Source organism: Poeciliopsis prolifica, unplaced genomic scaffold (assembly GCF_027474105.1).
Source record: "Poeciliopsis prolifica strain line A6 unplaced genomic scaffold, Auburn_PproV2 SCAFFOLD033, whole genome shotgun sequence".
Classification (NCBI taxonomy): domain Eukaryota; kingdom Metazoa; phylum Chordata; class Actinopteri; order Cyprinodontiformes; family Poeciliidae; genus Poeciliopsis; species Poeciliopsis prolifica.
The window spans coordinates 4,206,702-4,229,779 of record NW_026562408.1 but is presented as its reverse complement, the minus strand read 5'-3'; the positions used below and the strand labels follow the sequence as shown (position 1 = coordinate 4,229,779).

At 37.1% G+C, this 23,078-nt stretch overlaps 1 protein-coding gene across 1 annotated transcript in view; it reads left to right on the top strand.

Moving 5' to 3' along the window:
* The first annotated feature begins 2,281 nt into the window (after positions 1-2,281).
* The window catches only part of crebrf (creb3 regulatory factor), a 32,771-nt gene continuing 11,974 nt past the window's right edge, over positions 2,282-23,078 (top strand). The window contains 10 exon segments of the mRNA XM_055051397.1: positions 2,282-2,422; positions 9,997-10,209; positions 12,398-12,523; positions 16,725-16,900; positions 18,684-19,126; positions 19,129-19,800; positions 20,078-20,275; positions 21,862-22,051; positions 22,225-22,298; positions 22,438-22,557. Coding sequence (XP_054907372.1) covers positions 10,201-10,209; positions 12,398-12,523; positions 16,725-16,900; positions 18,684-19,126; positions 19,129-19,800; positions 20,078-20,275; positions 21,862-22,051; positions 22,225-22,298; positions 22,438-22,557 — 2,008 coding nt within the window. The 5' untranslated portion in view covers positions 2,282-2,422; positions 9,997-10,200.

Below are 23,078 nucleotides of genomic sequence, written 5' to 3'. Positions count from 1 at the left end.
TGAATGGACGGTCTGTGTGAACAAATTCATTTAAAAAAATATTTCAAAGGAGAACTAAACAGGGTTTTTTTGTAGCTCATGCTATTTAAGGGTCTTTAAAGAATTGATTGTGATGACTGCATTTTTAAATGCATAAACAGAAAAACAGTAAGTTGTTTTATAAATTGACATTTAATTATAATGACAACATTTTTGCTTCAACTTTCTACATTTAAAGTAAAACGTATTCAGTACTTTTTGTACTTCCTACATATAAACTGCAATTATTAGCAGCAGAACTTAACGGGAAAAACACGAGAAGGTTTCCAAGCAGCACTGAATTCCTGAGAAGTCCTGTTTCTTTGCCAGCTATGAAATTCCACAGAACTCACACACATTCTGAGTTTTTAATACTCTACATCTTCTCAATATATTGATCCTCATACTTTGCAGGCTGTGTGTTGTTAACATGGAGCAGATTAATAGACTCTTCTTTTGAACCTCTTAATGTCTAAATGTTTTACTTTTTGCTCGTTTCTGAAACGTGTTGTTGGGCACTTTAAGTTTGTCATGGATATGTTTGTTGCTCATATTTATTTACACAGTGTGGACCAAAATTTCCTCAAGGAATAGAATTTGTCAATCAATGGGCAGAAATTAAACTATTTAGAAAAAAAAGTTTTGTTCACAGCTCAGTTGTGACTGTTTGGGCAAAGAGAAAACAACTTTTGGACATAATGAGTGCAAAAAGTGCCAGAACATAATAAAAGGAAATCTGTTATTTAATCCATGCCATCACTGAAATAAAACTTTAAATAAAGAAAGCAGTGTATCTGTCATTAAATGTCAATAATGCACACTTAAATATTTAAATGAAAATTTATTACTATTTCTTTGGTTATGTCTACTTTAAATCTAAATTTTAGAGTGAAGATCAACCTAATTCCTCTCCAACTTACAGAAAATACAATAAGAAACAGAAAAGGAGCAAAAGAAAAAAGTCTAAATGCTAAAACATTTCTTTCAGTTTCAGAATTACTCAGACACAGTACTTGGAAACTAAACATCGATTCAAATATAGACATCCAAAAACGTCGACAAACCGGACGTTGTGATCATTGGTAGACATTGATAAACAGTTATTGATGTGAGTTACCCAGAATACCCTAAACTATGCACTATGTGTTTATATACGTACACTAAGTAAATAATAATAATAAAAATAATAATTTCTCATTTAATTAATTAATTTATCATTTTATTATGTAATCAATGCAGCTATTTCCTTAATATTTGTTTATACCAAAATATATTTTGTGAAAAGTGTCAATAATTACTGATTGTTTATTTATCATATTTTGCTGCTTTTGGCACTTAGGATGCAGCCTTACAATTACTTACAAAAATAGTTACATAATTACAGATGTTTTTCTAAATCAAATAAATATATGTGACTTTTTTCAGTACATATTTAAACAATTTAATCTGTTGTTTATAAAAAAACTAAATTAATTTCCAACACATTAATTATTTATATATATTTATAAATAGCTGCATATTTTGGACTTTCATAATTAGTTTTCATTATCTGATTCATCTGTCACATTTTTCGACTTGGTAATAAGATAATATTGTTTATTGATAAACTATACATTGCTAATGAATTATTTTCATGTTTAATCTATTAGTCAAGTAAATGATGATTTTTATTTTTCTTATAAACTTCAGCACTTTTCGACCTCCATACTGACTCACCATTTTGTTAACTTTCATTTATTTCTCCTGAGCAATTTTGAAACCGAAAGAAAAGCTTCGCCTCTTATTTTTGTCCCTTTTTTTCTGTAAAAGGTTGAGCTTTAGCGTCTCTTTACTTGTCTCATGTCTTCATGCACTAATATGCCACATTAGTTTCAGTTTACAAGTGAAACGAAAGCTGGGGTGGAGAACGTTCTCAAACAGTTTATAAACAAAGCAAAGCAAAAACTGTTCATTACACGAAATAAATAGCAAAGTAATGAAGCTGTTTACTCAAAATAATATAGAAGTATGTTAAGAATATATTATCATTGTGCACGCCTGAGTAAACATTTTAGCTCTGCTACTTTTCTTTTAATGATTGTTTTTTTTATACAATATTCGCCATCTTCAAGCTGTTTTGCAGATCTGCATTGTGACTTTTAACCTATAAAAACCTTCTAAAACATTAAGAAGTGTTTTTCTCCAGCTCGGAGCTCTTCTCCCATTGGCTGGTGGGCGCACCACGTTGGTCTGGTAGTCACGCGTTTTCCAGAAACCCGTCAGGAAGGAGAAAAACAAAACAAACCCGAGAGAGCTGTTAAACCGTGTGGACTCCATTGGAAAGGGACATATTTTAAAAGTTATCGGCTTAACTCAAACACTGATGTCTAGTAACGAACGAGGCCTATGCATGGGAGTCTTAAAAGTGAGTAGGACCACTAATGGTGCGTTTATGGACACTTGAGTGTGTGTTTCGGCCGCGGAGGTTTGTTAGCTTCGCAGCTAGCTGCTTCTTGTTGTTGAGTGTCGGGCTACAGCTGGGATGAGGAAGGGGGCGGACGGAGGCCATACTGACCGAGTTGCAGGTGAAAATATGGCAGTATGTGTAATTTCGGCTCTTTGACGTTGAATTCAAGGCAAACAAACAATCTTATAGTGGCATTTGTCGTCGCTTTCGGCTGTTTGTCGAGGAGGAGAAACGTTAGCTAGCTAGAGAAACGTTTGATTAGCTGATATAAATGTCGGTCAGCTGCTCCAAAACATCACTCTGATGACTTTCTGCTGCTTTGGTATCACGAAGCTCGTAGAGCAGCTGATTCCGTGTCCGTTTGGGTAAAAACAACTGTTATGTAAGGAGCATAAACTGTCAAGAAAAGCATCGCTTTGATCATTATATTTACCCATTTCCCCTATGCATTCGGATTATATAGGATTACATAAGTGTTTAAGTGTGATTGTGGAGGAAAAAGTCTGACTTTGCAGCATTAGGTGTCCCATGGTACACGCCCCCCAACATCGAACATTTCCTGTGTTGGTGGAGAAATGCTCGGCAAATCCATGTGATCCCAGCTCAGATACATTGTGAGTCCAAACATTCAGCGTTATTCTTGCAAGATGATTGCATTTTGTTTTTCCTTTATTTTAAAAAATCCTGTTTGGGGATTCATCGACCGAGTCAGCGTGAATAAGTCTATGCATACATGTTTGTCTTTTCGAGAAAACACGAACATACACGCAGTGTTAACGATTTTATTGTGTGAACTTTGTTTTTTGTGTGATTTTGTGTAGATATCTCATAAATAATAATATGTAGGGCACGGTGATGTAGGCCTCCTGGTTGTTTATCTTCTGCTTCAACCTAGATTGAAACAAGCTGTTTATGATAAAGCAGGTTCTGTGATTGACGGCAAATGTGGCCTATCAGGCACTCCAGAAGGCGGGCCTTCGTTTCTCTTAGACCAATAGGAAAGCGAGCTTACGTGGGTGTTGGCGCAGACTGTTAGATTGACGATTTGTTTTGCTTTGCAGAGATCTGTGATGGGAGCAGAGACTGGCGAGACACTGGTGATTTTCTGGCTTTACTGGGGAATAATATAGGTCAATTGTGACACTTGCCAGCGTGTTATTCAATAGTATTGGTGGTGATGCTCTTGCCTGCTGTCAGGTTTGAAATACAAAAGAAATACATTGATTATACGGTTTTATTTCTGAAACAAAATGTCAGTTTATGTCAGCATGGTGATCCCAAAAATGTTTTGGAAAAATCTAAAGCTTATTACAGTTTCATCAACAGCGCTTGATGTAAAGAGACTGTTGGTTTCAGTGATAATAATGTCCTTTGAGACAATAACATGAAGTGCATCATTATAAATTAACGAGCTGTTTCCAGCTAGGAAATATTGTATTGATTCAAGGAAATGCCATATTTGCACAGGTTTTTATATTAAGAATACATAATATGGTTGAATTAATAATAATAAAAAACAATTATCCCTACTTCTGCTAGCATAATGTACTATCTAATTTATTACACAAATAATATATATATTTTTAAAATTAATACTAAATTGTTACTTAAATATAGATACATCGGCTTAACCCAAAAGTTATGGACAAAATGTCAAAGTAGTTTATAACAAGAGTTTTAGATGGCTTATTTGTCTTGGGGTGTCTATTTTGGAGTAGCTGGTAGCTAGTATTACCTTTGGCACATTTATAATTCAAAACCACATTATTTTTTATGTTCTGCAAGTTGTTGAAGTTTCAAACTGCACTGATATAAAAATTTGGGCAGATATGGATATCCAGTATTTTCTTACCATTTCAACACTGTCAAAAACATCCACATTGCTGACATTGGTCCTTTGCTCAAGTTAAAGTGATGCAGCACAATCCTTTGCTGCATCACTGTCACATGAGCGACCTCCAATAAACATTGGTTGTTAATGTCGTCACAGTTCCAATTATTGGACCGATACATTAAAAAATGCCTATCAGCCGATACCGAAGGCAATCCCAATATGTCGTGCATCTCTGGTTCACGACACATGAACCAGAGATGCAAACAGACAAGCAAACATCAAGTTGAATGTTTGCTTGTCTGTGAAATTAAAATAAACCTTTTTCATGTTTTATATTACTAGTACTTTTATGCTAGTTTTTAACCAAACCTTACTGGTGTAATTCTGAGGCTTTGCAGCCTACAAGGGGCTCTGTTTCTGCAGCATTTAAATCAATGACTTTAACTGAGCAAACCTGTCTCAGCAGGAAAAGCTCAAGCAGCCTGCTCCCAGAGATTATTACACTGTTGTGCTGCAATTAACTGGAATTATCTATGCCTATTTCTAACACAATTAAAAGATCCTTTAAAACTAAGTAAGACTTGTTTGCTCAACCTTTCATCCTATTAATCAACACACTTCCACCGAATGAGGCTGTGATCTTCAAGTATTTGTGGCTCTAAGCATTTGAGGTTTTCCTCTCTTGGTTTAAAGCTTTGTTACTGAGCTTCTGTCGACTAGATTCACACATTCGATTAGCACTTGATGTCCTTTATAATTGTCCTCTGTTTCTTGTGTTCAAGTGCTGAAGGAAACTTTTAACTATAAGCTATGAGGTTTTGTAGAAGTAATAACAAAAACAATAATCGTCAGTGGAATATATTGTTTTGTAGCAGAATATTGGTTTTCTCTTTTAATTCAAGGGAATGAGATTATTTTATGCTTTTTGTATTATTTGTTTTAATACTGTATTGTGCCAGTACTCTAAAACTTTATATGTTTAGTCAAAGTCATCATGTCCTTTGACTCTCATATCAGCTCAGTACAAGTCACAACATCAGATCTGCACCGATCAGGTTGATCCAATTCTCTTCCTGGAGAAAATAACACCAAAACTATTCTGAACTGAGTTTTAAGTCTACTGTTATATGTCACACACACACAGATCATAAAGTGTGCTGCAGGTTCCTTAATCCAGGTAATACTTTCAAGTCCAACAGAAAATTAAAGAATTACCAGAGTTGTTAAAACTGTTGTCCCCTAAACCTTATATGATTGCACTGAAGTTAAGACCAAGGTCACCAGAAAACTGACTCTAAATTTATGCTTTTACTGGTTGAAAAAGTGAACTTTAAGCTTTAATTTTTTTTATTTGATTTATGTATTTCAAACAGGTTTTAAAAACCAAGGAAACAAGCAGTCAGTAGGGCAGAGAAAAGATGTCAGAACAAAATAATTTGTTTACCACAACCTTTCTGTTTGAAAAAGAGTCAGAAGAAGTGAACACTTATTTAATCCTGTCTTATCTCAATTTAATGAAACATTACTTACTGACTTAATTATTACCAAAAATTGGTCATTACAACCAAGTTATAATATTGATGTGCCTGTACATTGTACTGGGATAAAGAGCCAACAAATAAGTCATATTGCATAAACAAAATAGTTACAAACGAACTCATAAGACGATCTACGGATAATATTGACAATTGTAAATAACAACTAGACATAACTGCCAACTCCTTGTGAATTTACAGTGTTTGTATTAAAGTGAAACCTCAAATTTACTAATTAAATTTGAGGGTTGATTTCAGTCAGTAGCCATTTGACAGGTGCATTATTACAAGGAAATGCATTTCTCACGGTTTTAATTAGCCTGTGATGCCATTAAGTAAAAAGTAAAGTTGCTTTCCAGACATCAATTAGTCTTACTTACAAAAAAAGTTCACTAATCTTTATACATTGTATTGTATTTACACCAAATTAGACGATGTTTCAGCTTAAACTTTGACGACATGCATCACTAATTTCAGATACACGTTTCACATGCCAGCTGCAGAAGCCTGGCTTTTCATTTATGGGCTTTCCAGGTCTGAAAACCTGGAAAGCCAGGCGTTTGGAGGTTCCATCCTGGAACCTCTAAAAGACACGCATGTAACTGTGAGAGTGGCAATCGTGTCCTTGAGTGAAGTGAAAGACCCTGTTTCTCTCAACTGATAAAACACTGTTCCTGTTGTGCAAATAAACCCAACAGCAGCATGTAGAAAAAACATACAGCTGCTTCTATTCAGATCTTAAATAACATCTGAACCCCAGACACACACACAAGTTAGATTTACTTGTATATATTGATAATGTGAATAGCTATACTGCATGCCCATAACTCTGTCGGAAGTGAACGATTGGAAAAGAATAAGTGGTGCTCAGCCCTATTACCACCTGTCTGCTCGTTCTGTTAGTCATCTAAACAAGCCATGAAAATCCCTAACCTTTAGGGACAATCCACTGTTATTTAACATCTATTTCAGTCTGTTGCCACGCTGTCCGAATGCATGCAGGGCTTGAGGATTAACAACCTTTTGTGATGTGTGCTCTCACATACCCCTTTCATAAACAGGCTGGCATCTTCGGCTTGTTATTTCTGCAGTAATTAGCGCCTCCCTGGTATCAGTGGGTAACTCATTCCAGAGGAGGTACTGCTGATTGGCCTACTTGGACCACATCCAGTGTTGTAGGGCAAAAATATCACCTGTTTTCATGATGGTGGGAGATATGAGATGAGCACAGCAGACTCGCAGTTGGAGCTTTTCATTGTCTGCTAGCTGTTTGGAGCTAACGCTTTAAGATTCAATCCAGGTTTTTTCATTGTGGCTTCAAAAAAAAGTGATTTGATATCTCGAATCGTTCACATTTTCACATCATTTTTATGTTCTTGCCGCAACAGCAAAATAGTTTGATTACGTTGAACAAGCTCTACTTTTATTTAAATCATTTCCTTGTATTTAGAGTTGAGGCATTTATGACTTTTCATGTTTCTCTTAGCAGAAAATTTAAAAACTGTGCTTCATTTTCAATCTACCTCCTAATTCTGCGCTACTTTGTGTTGCTTTGTCCCAGGAAGATACATTTAGTGTTTGCAATGTGAAACATCTCCAGAAAAAAAGTTTGGTGGTTAATAAGCTACTTTTTCAAGACAGTATATACAGCACTTTAATGAACAAGCAGATTTATTATTATATTATATTTAATTATACCCAGATTAGTTCATATAAGCACAATCATATAAATTGTGCTCATATAGTGAGATTATCATATAGGCCTGGGTGATAAATCGGCCAGGCCTTTTATCGCCTCTAATAACCAATATCGGCTCTAATAACCAATAACTTTTATTGGCTATTAGAATTCTCTGTTTGTGGAAATGTGATCTTTGAAAAAATTTGATTTTTATAATTTGTTTTCATCAATGCATTCCTTTGTTTCCTTAGTTCATTAATGTTAGCCAGCCCAAGAACTACTATCTTGTTTGAAAGTCTGTTTGAAAACAATAATTCTTTCTTGAAAAAAGAATTATTTACATAAAAAATAGTTTCTAAACATATTTTCTGTTATTTCAAATGTTTTGAAGGAAAGAAACAAGGAAAAAATTAAAGAAATCAGAAATCAAATTTGGTCTAAAAATGCACATTTTATTTTGAAGTCATATCACCCAGCCCTAATTACACACGACCCAATTAGAACAAAGTCATCTGTCTGAACTGATTTAATTGATTCACCGACTTTGCAATTAAACAAATATGGAAAAATTAACCAAGACCTTCTGATTCTCCTCAGATCTCGTTTCCAAGATAATTCTGCTTTAAAACACGAGATTGAAACTCTTTGCTGTATTTTTCATGCCGCTTTGCAAATTAAAGCTCAGCAGAGGATATTTTTGTGCTTTCAGTTTGTAGTAGACACCAACAAGTTTGACTTGCAAACAGGAAGTTGTGTTTTTCTGCTCTAAAGATTTGTGATTAGTCAGGACAAAGTTCATTGCAAAGGCAACAAATAATAACGAAATCTTGAAAGTAACAGAAATTGACATTTGATTGAATAATTTGAACAGCTGCTGTTAGTTAATTATCTCTGTAAGTCTGTAAAATTGCTTGAAGTGAAGACTGTTTTATTAAATGCACCTTAATGGCTTTTATCACAAAGTTTTAGCTCTTCATTCTGGCCTGTAAGAGCCTGTGGTACGTCATTACATTCAGATCTTTCTTTGGGAAAATGATCTCTGCATCATCACTCGAGCTTGTTTTAATTTTGCTTTGAAGAGTTCTCTTGATGTTTTCTTCCGTTTTGCTCTTTGGCTCTTTGCAGTGGGATTGATGCAGCTGCTTTGTTGTGTTTAAGCCGTGCGTTTCCTCATTCTAGAGCTGCCACAAATGCGCCGGAACACCTTGCACACCAAGGTCCGATGATGGTTCCAATTTGTTATTTTGGATGTTTATCTAGTTCCAGATCTGTTCTGGTGATTAAACATTTAGGTGTCCACAGACAGAGACTGCGAGCTTGCAGCAGTTTCTGTGTTTGATAAGGTGTTGCTTATGCAACTGCAGTCGAACCAATAGTTTGCACAGCAGTGTTTTCTGCTACTTCCTGTCTCTATGCAAAGCCTGTACATGGGGAGATGGAACTGTCAGGGGTGAGAAGCTTATTTTTGTCAGCCAACACTGAGCAAGAGGAAGTGGTGTTGTTCAGTGGCCTCTTAGAGGAGTAGGATTGGTGAGAGATTTTTCTTTTTTTTTTTTTGTGCATCATGTGATTGCTGCTTGGGGTCATGTCCCCATGGAGATCTTTTTATTTGTTATGCAAAAACAGCTGAGATAAATAAGGGCCACGTGTTTCAGCTGTGAACAAAGCAAGTAGAGGAAAAGAAGCAAGGTGCTAATGTGATAACTTTATGGTGTTTGGGTTCATTGAGAGCAAATTGTGCTTTCTCTATGGGCTGTAAAGCAATTTGGAAGTTAAACAATAGTGTTTAAGGGTTGGAGGTTAGCAAAAGGGAAAATTTTATCAACATTTTCAAGCCAGTGATTTAAATACAAGTTTAACAATCACCACAAAACATTATCACTCAGGAAACAGCCTGAGTAAAAATGTCTAATGTTTGAAATAAAGCCCAGGAATGGAAATATATAGGATGTACCGCATATATAGAAAATAAAGTCCATCATAAAACTATTCTGTTTGTTCATGTGCTTACAGACTGATTGTGTTGTAATTTTTTCTAAACCTTTTAAAAATCATCTGTCTCTTGAAAGTGCTAGAAATTAGTTAAATAGATTTAGACATGCTTTGCTACTAGTTTAGCTCCAATCACCAAAGCAGAATTTTGATGTGTTGCACAAGTAAAAACTAAACATTCCCCACAATTTAAAGCTTCTAGAGTTTCCCTTGCTTACAATACGCTCTCTGTTAATAATATTTAATTTGGGGTTTGTGAGGATGTATTTTAAAGTTAGGGATGCACAATATTAGGAGACATGTAATTCAGGATAGTATTGGTAAATGTTTCACTGCATAACTTGCAATAAAAAAAAACAAATAATTTGTGGGACAAAAGAAACAAACCTAGCGTTGTTATACCTACATCCTGAAGCTTAATTTAAATTGTTTTGTTGTTGTTTTTGACATTTTTCTTCATCGTAACATCTTTTCAATTTTTTTTCTGCAGATCTGAAGCATACAGAGAAATACGCCAGAGCACGACAGACAAGACGCTGTCTCCCCTTTCTTCCCAGCCTTGCAGGCTGTGTTCCCCCTGGACTCTGATCATCTCCCCTCAGCAGTGTTTTATTGTGCTGACCAACTCAGACCAGTGGGACTGGACAGGAGACCCAGAGGTTCCTGCCACTGGAGCTCTAAGCTGTGCCTGGCAATGCCTCAGGTAAGACAAGCAACAGAAACAATATTCCTGATTAGATATGTTGATAAATACACACAGAGTTGTGCAAAATGTCCAGAAAATGTTTCTAAGGATCTTCAAATGTAGCTATTGGATGTGTATTCCATGCAAAAATGGATAACTTGTAAACAAAAGTGCTTGAAGACTGAGAGGATCAGAGATATGAGTCATGATTTAGAGGTGACTGACTGACCCTGGATCAGTCTGACGTCTGCAGAGGCTGCATCAGCTTGGCTGCATCAGCTTGGCTGCTGATGTAGATGAGGCAGCAGGGAAAGAGAAAATCAACTTTTTCTTTTGTTTATTCCAAGATGTGAAAAATAACCGTCTATTGAATCAGTTTTGGTGCTAATAACAAAAAGCTAAAAAGGAGAGCAGCTTTGTCAATAAATGCACCCAGCACTCTTTGTTATATTATTCTTCAGCCTACAAACTACAATATTGATTATTCATTACCTAAAATGTCTGGATGCATTTACAGACCATCCTGGTTTTCTCAAACATTGAATCTGTGTGGAGAACATTTGTAAGATGTAGAAGGCTGTAATCAAATAGTGTTTTCTCATTTGGCTAACCAAAGGTCTTGCATTTTGCCTGGAGCTTTTTCCATGCTGTGTGAAGTCTGTGCTCAGAATTCATACACTTTGTTTCCTCATTCATTCTGACTCTCTTATTTATTGCGAACTTTTATTTGAAAGCTTTATTACATTTTTGGACATACTCATAAAGGCAGAGATGTATGCAACACTTTTTTCTTGGTCACCAATAACCAAAGCACTTAGTTTTACATTCAGGGTTCTTGCGCAATCTGAAGAGGTTTTGAAAAGTGTAGTTTGTTTTAAGTGTTGAAAAGAAACAGAATATAGAGAGATATTTATATTTCCCTTTGCCAGGCTCTAAAAATGTGTATCCATCCAACCCTTTGACCATTCATCCATCTGTCTCCCAATCCTTCGGCCTGAGCTGCAGCATGAAAGCAAAGCCACAATTATCCATCTGTCTGTCCTTGTGTTGCCTGAGCATTGCCTGAGCATTGTATAAATGTCAACTGTGAAACTAGCAAAACAAGGCTGAGAACTGTGGAAATTTGATGGTAAATTGTGCGATATTTGACATGAAAAGTGTAAATGAAATCTACAAATTGGAGACAAATCTTTGCATGTTTCACAAGCACAAACATTAAGTTGTGTGTTGCTATGGGTTGTAATCGTTTTAGTCACATCTCATAAATGTAATGATTGACAACCTTTAAAAAAATCAAACATGACATTGCATTTGTTGTAAATGCACTGGCTGAAGGACCTTTAAATGAGCAAAAATCAGATGCCCGAGTGCAAGTGAATGCATCGCTGAATGAGCTAGGAGACATGTAGCGCGACTCTGGAGATGTAGGGGGTGACATGTGAATCTGTGAAGTTGAATGAGCTGCAGCATGAAAGCAAAGCCACAATTATCCATTATCAAAATAAAATTGACATTTTATTGATTCAGCTTTCAACCAAAATTCACATATTTTCAAACCTTTGAGAATCGTGAAAGATTTCAATTTTATAAAATGTGATTTTATGACTGATTCATTACATTAATGTAAGTAATTGCACATCACCTTTAATTTCCACCCTGTAGACCTGCAGTGTTTTAATCCACTGAGAAGTTTACTCTTACACTAAACATTAAAATGCCTGCTAAATTATTCATCTTCTTTCTTATTATAAATAAAACATTTGGAAAACTGTCAAAACTGAACCAACATTCTTGTTAATAACAAATCTGTATATGATGATTATAAGCCAATCATTTTTGATACGGTGGATATAATGGAGACAGACTTTACCTCAGATAATTATCATGAGCTGAACATTTGGTTTCCTGTTTATCAGAAAGTGTCTGAAGATATAAGATGGTTGTATAAAGTTGTGACAATCGCTGAGAGTATTATATGTTGTGCAAAAAATAGATTAACTGCTTACAGTAGTGCAAAAAATTACACAGAACTAGCATTTAGTGTTTCTGTTTGGCTAATTTGTGTTTCAGATTTTTGGATGAATTAGAATTTAATATCCTGTTAGCTTTACTGAAAAGAAGCAAAACATTCTCAAGTTAACAGAGTTGATCAGACTTAGTTTGTTTTTGCTCACTCTGTGTGTTTTCTTTTTGTGTTGTGCTGCAGCCCAGCGTCAGTGGGATGGAGCCTCCCTTTGGGGATGCCTTTCAGAACTACTCATTTGCTGACCAGGCCCTAACCAGCACCGAGCTGCTGGCCACCAGCTCTGACCCAGATTTCATGTATGAGCTGGTGGGTGAACACACACACACGCACACACACACGCACACGCACACGCACACACACACACACGCACACACACACACGCACACACACACACACACACACACACACACACACACACACACACACACACACACACACAAAACAAACAAACAAACAAAAAATTCGCAAGCAACACCAGGCTTTATGAGTCCATTTTCTTTTAACATCAGTTACTTGCTCCCACCGAGCTGTCGCTCGTTTAGATCCGGATGTGAGGTGTGATCTTCCTTCCACACATATGACAAACATTTTCACTTTATTTCAAACAAGAGGATCTTTAACACAATGGAAGATCTCACAATACTATGATAAATAAAATGCATAGTCATGCGACCTCCGTGAACTTTGTAACTGGCAGCCATCTTGGCAGGCCGTTACGATGGAGTTGCTATGGCAAGAAAAAAGACCGCACAAACATAGAACTAGCATTCAAGTTTCTATGACTTATAAACAATATAAGTAGATTGCAGCTATTACTCGATTACAATTTGAATATTCTACCCACTTCTGTGTAACACGAAGATAAATATCAGTGATATTTATTATGGTACTTTTTGCCAAACTAGCAAAATTAGCTCAGCTTATGTAGCTTTTATCTGCTGGCCTGTTACTACATGTGGTTACTCTGCCAGTCAGCAGAACCTTGTTATTCACGTGAAGACTCTGTGCGTCCTTTACAAATCCGTTTAAACATTGATTGTAGTGAACTATCTCCTTCTGTGACATCTCCTTCTATGTCACAGAAGGAGATCGGAGGCAGCATCTTAGCCACATCTTCGGATATATTTTACTTCTCCATCTGTGATCCTGACAGCAGCAAGTTTTAATGTATCTTCCTGTTAAGATGGCAAGGATCACTTTTTATTATGCATACAAGTTTGTCACTTTCTCTCACAGATGGTTTATCTGGATACTTGTTTAAATGAAGCTACATATAATATTAAACACCCTTCCTGGTAATATTCATTTAATTGTTACTTATTTTTTCACGTATCAACCACATGTTTCAATGTATTGTGTTTGGATCTTATGTGACAGACTTGTATAAAATAGCAGATAGCTTTGATGGATGAAAAATTATGATTTAAAGAAGATAAATCAGTGGATATTAGCACACAGTTATATTTCTACTCTACCTGTAACCTTTAGATATCATCTGATTATAGTTTGCCGCTGTGTTATTTAATCTCAGTATAAATCTAGTTGATCTTTGACGGCTTCAAAGATTACAAAGGAGATTTAACTTTTAGAGTCGGACAAAAACTCTAAACATGCAGCTAGAAAAAGAGTGGAATGGTTTAGATCAAATTATATTAATGTTTTAGGAAGAATTAGTCAAGGTTTGCTTCAGTCCAAATAAAAGCTTTGAAATACGATAAAAAAATCTTGCAACTTTAATTACAGAGACAAAAGGTTCTATAAAATGTTGACTAATACAAATATACAGCACATTTTCAACATTTTTAATTGTAAAACAATGAAAAAAGGAAATCGTATATCATTTCACTTAACAACTGAAATGAGAATTGTAAAATGAAACAACTGTTCCACCTTATGTTCTCACAACCGCCCCAAAAAATTTATGTAAAACTTTGTGGATGTGGATCACTGTTACTTCATAAATAACATTTTTTTAAAGCCTATCAATCAGATTCATTTGCCTTATTTTCAGAGATGCACGTTAAATATCTGTTCAGTGACACTGAATATTCCCATCATTTAAACTTTAAACCAGTAACATTATAATTATAAATGTTGGCGCTTCATTAGCTGCACTCTTGTTGAATGAAATTACGTTTACGGCTAGCTATTAAGTCGCCAAGTCAAGAGGAAACACCCATGGCAAGCTGCTTGATTTAAAAGGTTCAGAGGGTAAAACTCTGACGTAGCATTAGAGGTTTAGATGTAAGCATCTTCTTTAACTGAGCAATGCTGTGTGAAAACACTCCACTCTGCACTCTGTCAGGGCAGCTTGGACAGTCACAGCTGCTTATGCTGGCATCCATACAAAACAATATTATGTTACCTGAAACACAAAACTTAAAACAAAGTGAAAAGAAAAAAAGCAACTTTTGTCCACTTCTGTTTTATTCAGTATTTCTGTAGTCTTAATATTTTTTAGTAAAAAATTTAAGATTATAACATTTTTAGCAACAATGTTCGAAAGGTGCTAAAATTGCTCAACTGACATTGATATTGCTCTCAAAAATCTTTATTAACTACAACAGGGATGGCGAACTCGTTTTCATTTTGGAGCCATGTCAAAAATCTGAATGTTCCTAATGAGCCGGTTGTGCCAGAATGCATTGATAAAACAAATCAAACTGTTAAAATATCAATAAATTACTGTTCTTCCAGCAGTTTGGGATTGTTTTAGTGTTTTTGTTTGCAGTCAAAATGACATTTAGAAATGTTTTGAGGAATTTTTACAGTATTTGCACTTATGTCTGATGACTTGAGAGCAAGTAAAGCTGAGTCACTTACACTAATTGTTTAACTAATTTTGAGAAGATTTGCACTAAAATCAGAAAAAATGTAGAGATTTGCTGATTTTGTGGGAATTTTGTAGATTTGTGAAGAACTGGAAGAACTTATTGATGTAATTTGGAGTCTGAACGGCCACATAAAAAGCTAGGGCGGGCCAGATTTGGCCCCCGAGCCTTGAGTTTGGCACATGTGACCTACAACTTAAATGAATTACAGTGGATTTGACTTTGTATGACACCTAAAAAGAACAATATTTCTATCAATGCTCAGATTGTCTTTATTAAATATCTGCACAGATATTCCCTTTATCTGTTGATGCATGCAACATCTTGTCACACAATGTGACTTTTGATATCTATCACTTAAGATTTGTTATTTAAAATAAAAATAAAGTAAAAGCAGCAAATATGCCATGTACCATATTTGGAGTTATGGTACATGGCATTGAAGCTGACCAATCAGAATCGAAATGAACGTTTCAAGATGGAGTCACGAAATTCTTAAAATGAGGAAACCTGGAGATCTTCGCCATCTGTTTCACAGGAATGTTAAAGCCAGAGGTCTGTACCATTCTTCAGGCATGGCAGGCAGGTTTAAACAGAAACTCTCCTGTCACCACTCATAGCTGTCAGCTACAGGTGTCTCCTTCAATTTACTTCCTGCTCCAGATTAAACAATAGTGACTCACTGCTGAGCATTAGTTTTCTTGCCCTCTAACAAACAGGATCAGCTTCATCTTTAATCTTCTGTATAAAAATGTATCTGGTTCAGCTTTAAGCACATAAAAATGCTGTCATTGAAATTCACAATTGGGTGTCTTTAATGTGGTTGTGTAATCCGCTGATTGATCTAATGATGCTTAGATCACAGCCCAGCAGTGGCTTTACCATCTGTTGTTTGGGCTGCTCAATCTGAGCTAATGAGATGCAGCGAAATACACCATCTGCCCCACATATTGTTCTGTTATCTCTTACTATTGATAATAATGATGGAGTTTTCTTAAACAAAGCTCCTCTGTCAGGCTGACTTCCCGGCCCGTGCCCTCTCATTTAAATACTGCAGATTTAAAGCCTATTATTGCTGTTCTTAGCCAGGTATATTAATTAGATTTACCACTGCATTTTAGTCTTACAGAAGCTTAAATATTGCTTTTTTAGGTTTAGTTGCTTTCAGTGAATGAACCTTACAAATATATATTTCTTGTAACACTGGTATGGGTTATTCTGGTACCTTTATAGTCGTAAATAAAACTAGATGGTTTTTATTTGCATTTTTTGCCTAGATTTGACCGTACAATGAGTCATGTATAGACTGAAGTAATTTCAACCTGATGCTGTAGGTGATGAGGTCAGCAGCTTCATTTCTTTCTTGTTCAGGAGAGACTTGAAGTCCAACACATTTTTGTGTTTACGGCAAGAAGAATTACGTTTTCTTTCCTCCATATAACCTTTGATTAGCTGCATTAAAAAGCCATGGAGCCTCCTGAACTTTGTATGCTGCTGTTCAATAGTTAAAGATTTCTACAATAATTCATTCAGGATTAGTTTTTTAATCATACCTGTTAATGTGGGAGTAAACAAAGACGCTGACTGTGCAGCAGACCACTGCATCTGAACCAGTACCTTGGATTTAATTCACCGTCTGCCTCCTTCACTCTTATTCCTCCTGCCTTCGTCTGCAGGATGCAGACATGAGCCACCAGCAGAGTCCCTGCGGGGACAGCGTCGTGGGGGTCGGAGACGGAGGCAAAGAGGTGGAGGGAGGCGTGGATCAGCTGATGGGCCTGGGTGAGTGTGAGACGGTCCACAGCACCTCAGCTTTCGAACAGTGGGACTCGTACTGGGAAGACCTCACCAGGTACCGTAACATTATTGCAATAACATATCGTAACAAGAATTCAGATGCCTTGGATATTTTCACAGTTAGTCATTTTGCATTAACGTTGAACTACTTGTAGGGTTTTTTTGTAGTGATTTACTGTAAAATAGAAGAGTGATTATTTTCTAAATGTTTGCACAACTGAATATCTGAAACATGGCCTTCATTTGTATTCAACCTCCTTTACTCTAGCACCTCTAAATTAAATCCAGTGCCAAAAACACTACTTTCAGAAGTCACCCAGTTACGAGCATCTTGTTTTTTAGCTTATCTGGAGTTCAGCTAACCATTGGATTTGCATTTCACTCCAAAAATAAATGTAAAAGGTTGTTTCCCTACCTTTACTGAATGCTAGGTGTGGTGAGACAGCTGCTATAAAAACTGGGGTGTTTGAACAGAAAACATGTGCTGCCTGCAGGATGGTACAGCTGAATCCATATGTATTTGGACACTGACACAGTTTTAGTTTTTTTTTATCTGTTATATTTAAGTTCTCGTTATATATTTGGAAACGGACATAAAGTCAAAACCTTCAGCTTTCATTTGAGGGTCTCCACATAAAAATTTGATGAAGGTTGTTCATTTTAGCCCCTGAAATGAAGGGATTGTGTTTAAAAAAAGTGTTTTAGTTCATCACATTTTTATGCAGTCATTTTGTTCAACTTACTGAATTAAAGCTGAAAGTCTGAACTTCAACTGCATTCGAAATTCATTTTAGTAATGTGCAAAGCCAAATTAGAAAATGTTGTCTCTCCTGAATCAAAGTGCTACATTATTTTGAGTGACAAGTGAACAATAAAAAAATTAGCTGCTTTTTGATAGGACTGCTGTGCTGTGTGTTCTTAGTTTGCAAAACTGAATATGTGAAATGAAGCAACTAGTTTTCGCAATATTTTAAGGAAAGACATTCAAGAAGCGTTAGCTAACTCACTGAAGGAGTGCAGAAAAATCATCTGATCGTTCTGTTCTTTTCTTGGAAATGTTGTGGTATGAAAACATTCTACTGTTCTCAGAAATCTGGCTCTGGCAAAACTAATTCCCAAAACCGAGACAGGATGAGAATAACAAGGTGAACAGCTGCAGTTTTGCTCTGGGCATCGTGGCTGTCCAGAGAAGACTTTCAGACAAGTTAACATGGTGTTTGATGCACTGTTGATGGTTCATAATTGGGTAAAGCATATATATATGTAAAAGAAAAAAAAGCAAAGGTATGTTTGAATTAACACAGCAAAATACCTAGTATTTTTCTCTAGTTTCTTGTGTGAACGTTGTAGTCATTTTAAGTTTACTAACTAAAAGTAACTTTTCAGAAAGCTACAGGAGAGCTTGTTTCATGTCAATAATTCTTTAATATTGATGAAAAAGTACTTGTACCATTGACAGATTATTTTACTTATTACATGGGAAAATGTCTTGTTATATCTGAAATAATCTGCCAATGGAACTGGAAGTTTTTCATCAATATTAAGAAATAAGTTACTTAAAATAAGCTGATGTATCTTGCTGAAAAGTTACTTGTAAGTCAGTTTTGACTTCAGGTAAAAGATATTTGCACAAAAACTAGATCAAAATTATTTTGTAATATTTTGCATTGAAGCTATGTTGCAGGATAATGTGCACATTTTTAAGTTCATGTATCATAAAAATTTTACTTGGAAAGCTTAAAACAAAAAGTCTAGACTTTTTTTCTGGTTTTGCTTTTGTTATTTTTTGTTGGAAGTTTCATTGTTTAAACATCTACATGTTTTTTTGTCATTAACAGATACACACGGCTGGCCAGCTGTGACATCTGGGGAACCAAAGAAGTGGACTTTCTTGGACTGGATGACTTCTCCAGTCCCTATCAGGATGAGGAGGTGATCAGTCGGACCCCGACGCTCGCTCAGCTCAACAGCGAGGACTCGCTGCCCGTCTGTGAGGCTCTCTACCCTCCTGTCGACCTGACGCTTCCTTGTCCCCAGCCTCCATCCCAGCCACTCCCCTCTCAAAACAAGAGACTCCAGGGTCTGGGCGTCAGCTCCGTGCGGCCTTCTCCGTGCTCTGCATCCTCTTCCCAATCCCGGCCTTCCAGAAGCCTTTTCGCAGACTTTCCTGAAAGCTCCCAAAAAGCTACCAGACCTGTTGCTTCCAGCACTGAGACCATGGCTAAAACCCAGAACCAGCTCGGTTTCGCCCAGGACCATGTCCAGACTCAACCCAAGCCTCCGGTCGAGGGGCTAAGATGGCCGCTCCGACGTCTCACAGCACCGACTTTGTTCGGAAAGCTAAAGTTCGCGTCAGTTCTGGACCCAGACCTCAAGGAGAGGTGATGCCCTCGACGGATTTTGAGAGGTCAGAACCGCAGCTGCCTCTCTCCCAGCCTCAAGACGAGAAGCCCTCCACTTCAGCGAGTGCCATCTCAGTGGGCCATGCCACGCCGCAGCCCAGCGGCTCGGCGAGCCTGGAGGGCTTTGAGCTGAAGGTGGAGGGGGCGACGCGGCGTGAGGGGCCTGTCGGCAGGTCCGCTGCTGTTCCCCAGCTGGTAGAGGCGAAGCAGACCGTGTGCAGCACGTCCGACGCTGTGGCGGGAGCGTGCGGCGCAAGCGGCGAGGTTTTGGTTGAAGATCTGGAGCAGAGCAAGGAGGAAGAACACAACTACTCCCTGTTCCTGACCCGCAGCCGAGCTCTGTCGCAGCTGGAGGAAGACGAGGAGGAGGAAGACGACGAGGAGCCAGAGGAGGACGAGGGCGATGGGCTGGACTTGGATGACGAAGATCATGATGAAGGTTTCGGCAGTGAGCATGAGCTCTCTGAGAATGAGGAGGAAGAGGAAGAGGAGGAGGATGACGACTACGAAGCAGACAAGGATGACGACATGAGCGACGCCTTCTCTGAGCCAGGTAGAGGCGTCTTCTTTCCTGTCTTGCATTTCAAAATCTAATTTCTCCGTAATTCTTTGCTCCAAGAACACAAAATCTTACCAAGTATTTTTAATCTAGTTTCTAGTGCAAATATCTTAGTGCGCTTTAAATAAGACAAAACTAACTTACAAGTTGCTTTTCATCAATATTAAGTGATCAATGACGTGCTTGTAAATTAGTTATGTCTTATTTCAAGACTTACAGTCATCCACAAAAACTTTACTTGCTAACTGTTTGCGTTTCTTTGTCCCGTCAGGTTGTGACATGGAGCTGATGGACGACATTAAAGGCCTGACAGCCGGAGTCTCCAGCCGGAAAAGAGGGAAGCGCCGCTACTTCTGGGAGTACAGCGAGCAGCTCACCCCCTCCAAGCAGGAGCGGATGCTGAAGCCTTCTGAGTGGGACAGACACACGCTGCCAAGCAACATGTACCAGAAGAACGGGCCTCTCCATGGTATTCACAAACACACAGACTCATAGAAACTACACACAGCAGCTCCCAAAGGTGTGGCTAATCTGACGAAAACCTTCCCCACCTTTATAAATGAACATTAATCCTGAAGTATGAATGTTATCGTTAAAAAGGAGAAATATGCAACATTTTTATTTAAACTAACAGCATTGATTTTCTGTCAGATTTAGTTCTAAAATCACATTCAAACCTTTCATTTGTAATTTATATAGATGCAATTCTATCGCCCACTCTTGTTACCTAGCAACCAAGTGGAGCTCCAGCACATTTGGTCAGCTGGTTTTACCGCTGTCCAAGTCTTTTGCTGTTTACTTACAATTCAGAAACCACTCGCTGCTTTCTTGTTGACTGTGCAGGAGGCTCTACTTCTGCTTTTCATAGATGAAACATTCTCCTTTGAGGTTTTGTGAAGTTTTATCCAGTTATTTAGAAGAAGCATTTTTTGCTTCACAGGCCTACAACTTACCAAAGACATATGAAGAACAAAATATATAAAAACACTAGGGAGACATTTCTGAGGCTTCTCCAGTTTTACGATTGGCCCGCTGGTCTTACGTCACATACACCTGGTATTTTAACAGCAACGGGTTCACCTCTGAGATCCACTCCATATTCAGCTTTATCACATTGACCTTTATTTTAAGACAGAGTCGTAAAACAGAAGCTTTATTTGAGACTTTTAGAGCATTTTATTCCATAATATTGTGCCCATGAGGTTTATCTAAGACTTTTAAATGAGGCTGTGATGATGTATGTTGTTCAGATGGGTTTGCACAACAGCATGCCCGGATCAGGATCCTTTAAATAACAGGGGAAATGAAAAACTGTCACAAGCCAATTATCCATCACCTGTATCCATGCAAACCTTTTGGTTTTAAATTATGCTGAATTATGGAAATTAGATTTGTATAAATGGGAAAAAGCCATTTAAGTCTTGCTACATTTGAAAATTGTGATTAAAAAGAGACACACAGGTCATTTTTGTTTATATCCTTCATGCATTATATTCACATGATGCCACGCAGGGTTATTACAGAGAACATGTTCATTTTGAAGAAAATATGATAAAAACAAGTCAACTGTTGCGTATTTTTGTGTATGTTGAATGTTTTGTCTGCATCATACATGTCGATAATTTCCAAATTCTGGGATCAATGAATACATTGCGTGGCTTTAAGTAGCTCAGCATAAATAAGAAAACATTACAATCACACTTGCAGTCATCCATAGTAATGCAGGAGGCTCAATCAATATAGTACATTTAACTTTAATTGTGTCAAAAGTAATTAAAATTATCTTTCTTTCTGTTCCTCCCTAATGAATAAATGCACTCAAATAAAGGTTGTATTTTTCTAATATCTTCTGTGTAAGACTGTGACATCTTTAGGATTTATTTTGAGGATTTTTTTAATTTAGCAAGTGATGCACATCTCTAAAAAGGAATAATAGCTTATAGCGAAGTGACACATTATGCTGAGTAATAATTCAACAAAGCCTCTTTTGTGTCTATAGAAATTTACTGCTTTGTAATGTGTTACAATTTTTTTGTTTTCCTTCCTGTTACAAAGGGAAATACATGCTAAAGAAATCGCGGCGCACAGACGTGGAAGACCTGACTCCCAATCCTCGCAAGCTGCTGCAGATCGGCACAGAGCTCCGCAAGCTGAACAAGGTGATCAGCGACCTCACTCCCGTCAGCGAGCTGCCGCTGACCGCCCGGCCGCGCTCTCGCAAGGAGAAGAACAAGCTGGCATCCAGGTACAGCATCTTGCATGCGTACAATTACAGCATCCTGCATGCGTACAATTACAGCATCCTGCATGCGTACAATTACAGCATCCTGCATGCGTACAATTACAGCATCCTGCATGCGTACAATTACAGTCAGAGCTACAATGTGGATAAGTAACGTTCATTTATTTGGGATTTAGGGCTTGCCGTTTAAAAAAGAAAGCTCAATATGAAGCAAACAAAGTGAAGCTTTGGGGACTCAGTACAGAATATGGTAAGTTAATTATCTCCTCATCTGATTGTTGTCTTTTTATTTCTCTTGTTACATTTATTTCTATTAATCTAGATACAAAAATATTGTCTGAGGAGCATGATGAATAATTTTTATGTCTTCTGTGCTTGAACACGTGCAGATCGGCTACTGTTTGTGATCAACGCCATCAAGGAGGAGATAATGCTGCGAGTGGAAGACTCGTCTCCACGCCCAACCAACATGACCGAGACTCTGGAGCGGCTCATCGAGGAAACGCTTGGTGAGGATTTAACACGAGTAAACATTCTTACCTCGTTTAGCTTTTCTGTGCTTGGAAAATGCTATTTCAAACCTGCTTGGATTGAAATCTGAATCACAGGATTTTTTTGTCTGAAGTATTTTTTTCTTTGACCTCTAAATGTTGGCCATTTTGTCCATCTTCACTTCCATTTTGTACCCTTAAAGAAACATTTATGTCAGTTTTCTTAACTCAAGTAAAAAATTTAAAAAATGCAGTAATTGCATAAAATTAAGCTTATAATTGTTTTTCAGTGAAAATAAAAAAAAGAAAACTGCTAATTAATTTGTAGTTATATTTCACAAAGGGCTTCTAGTTGTTATGCTGGTTTGAATTGCTTTTTATTTCTTTTAGAGATTAAGTCATTACTTCAAACTGCTATCTGTATTTTCTCATGTTATCTTTGATTTAGAAGAAATAGGACTTAAAATTGCTTTTATTGCCTCAGTGAGGAATTCAAGTGTAAAAGCTGCATCACGATGTCCATAGGAGCACACAACAGA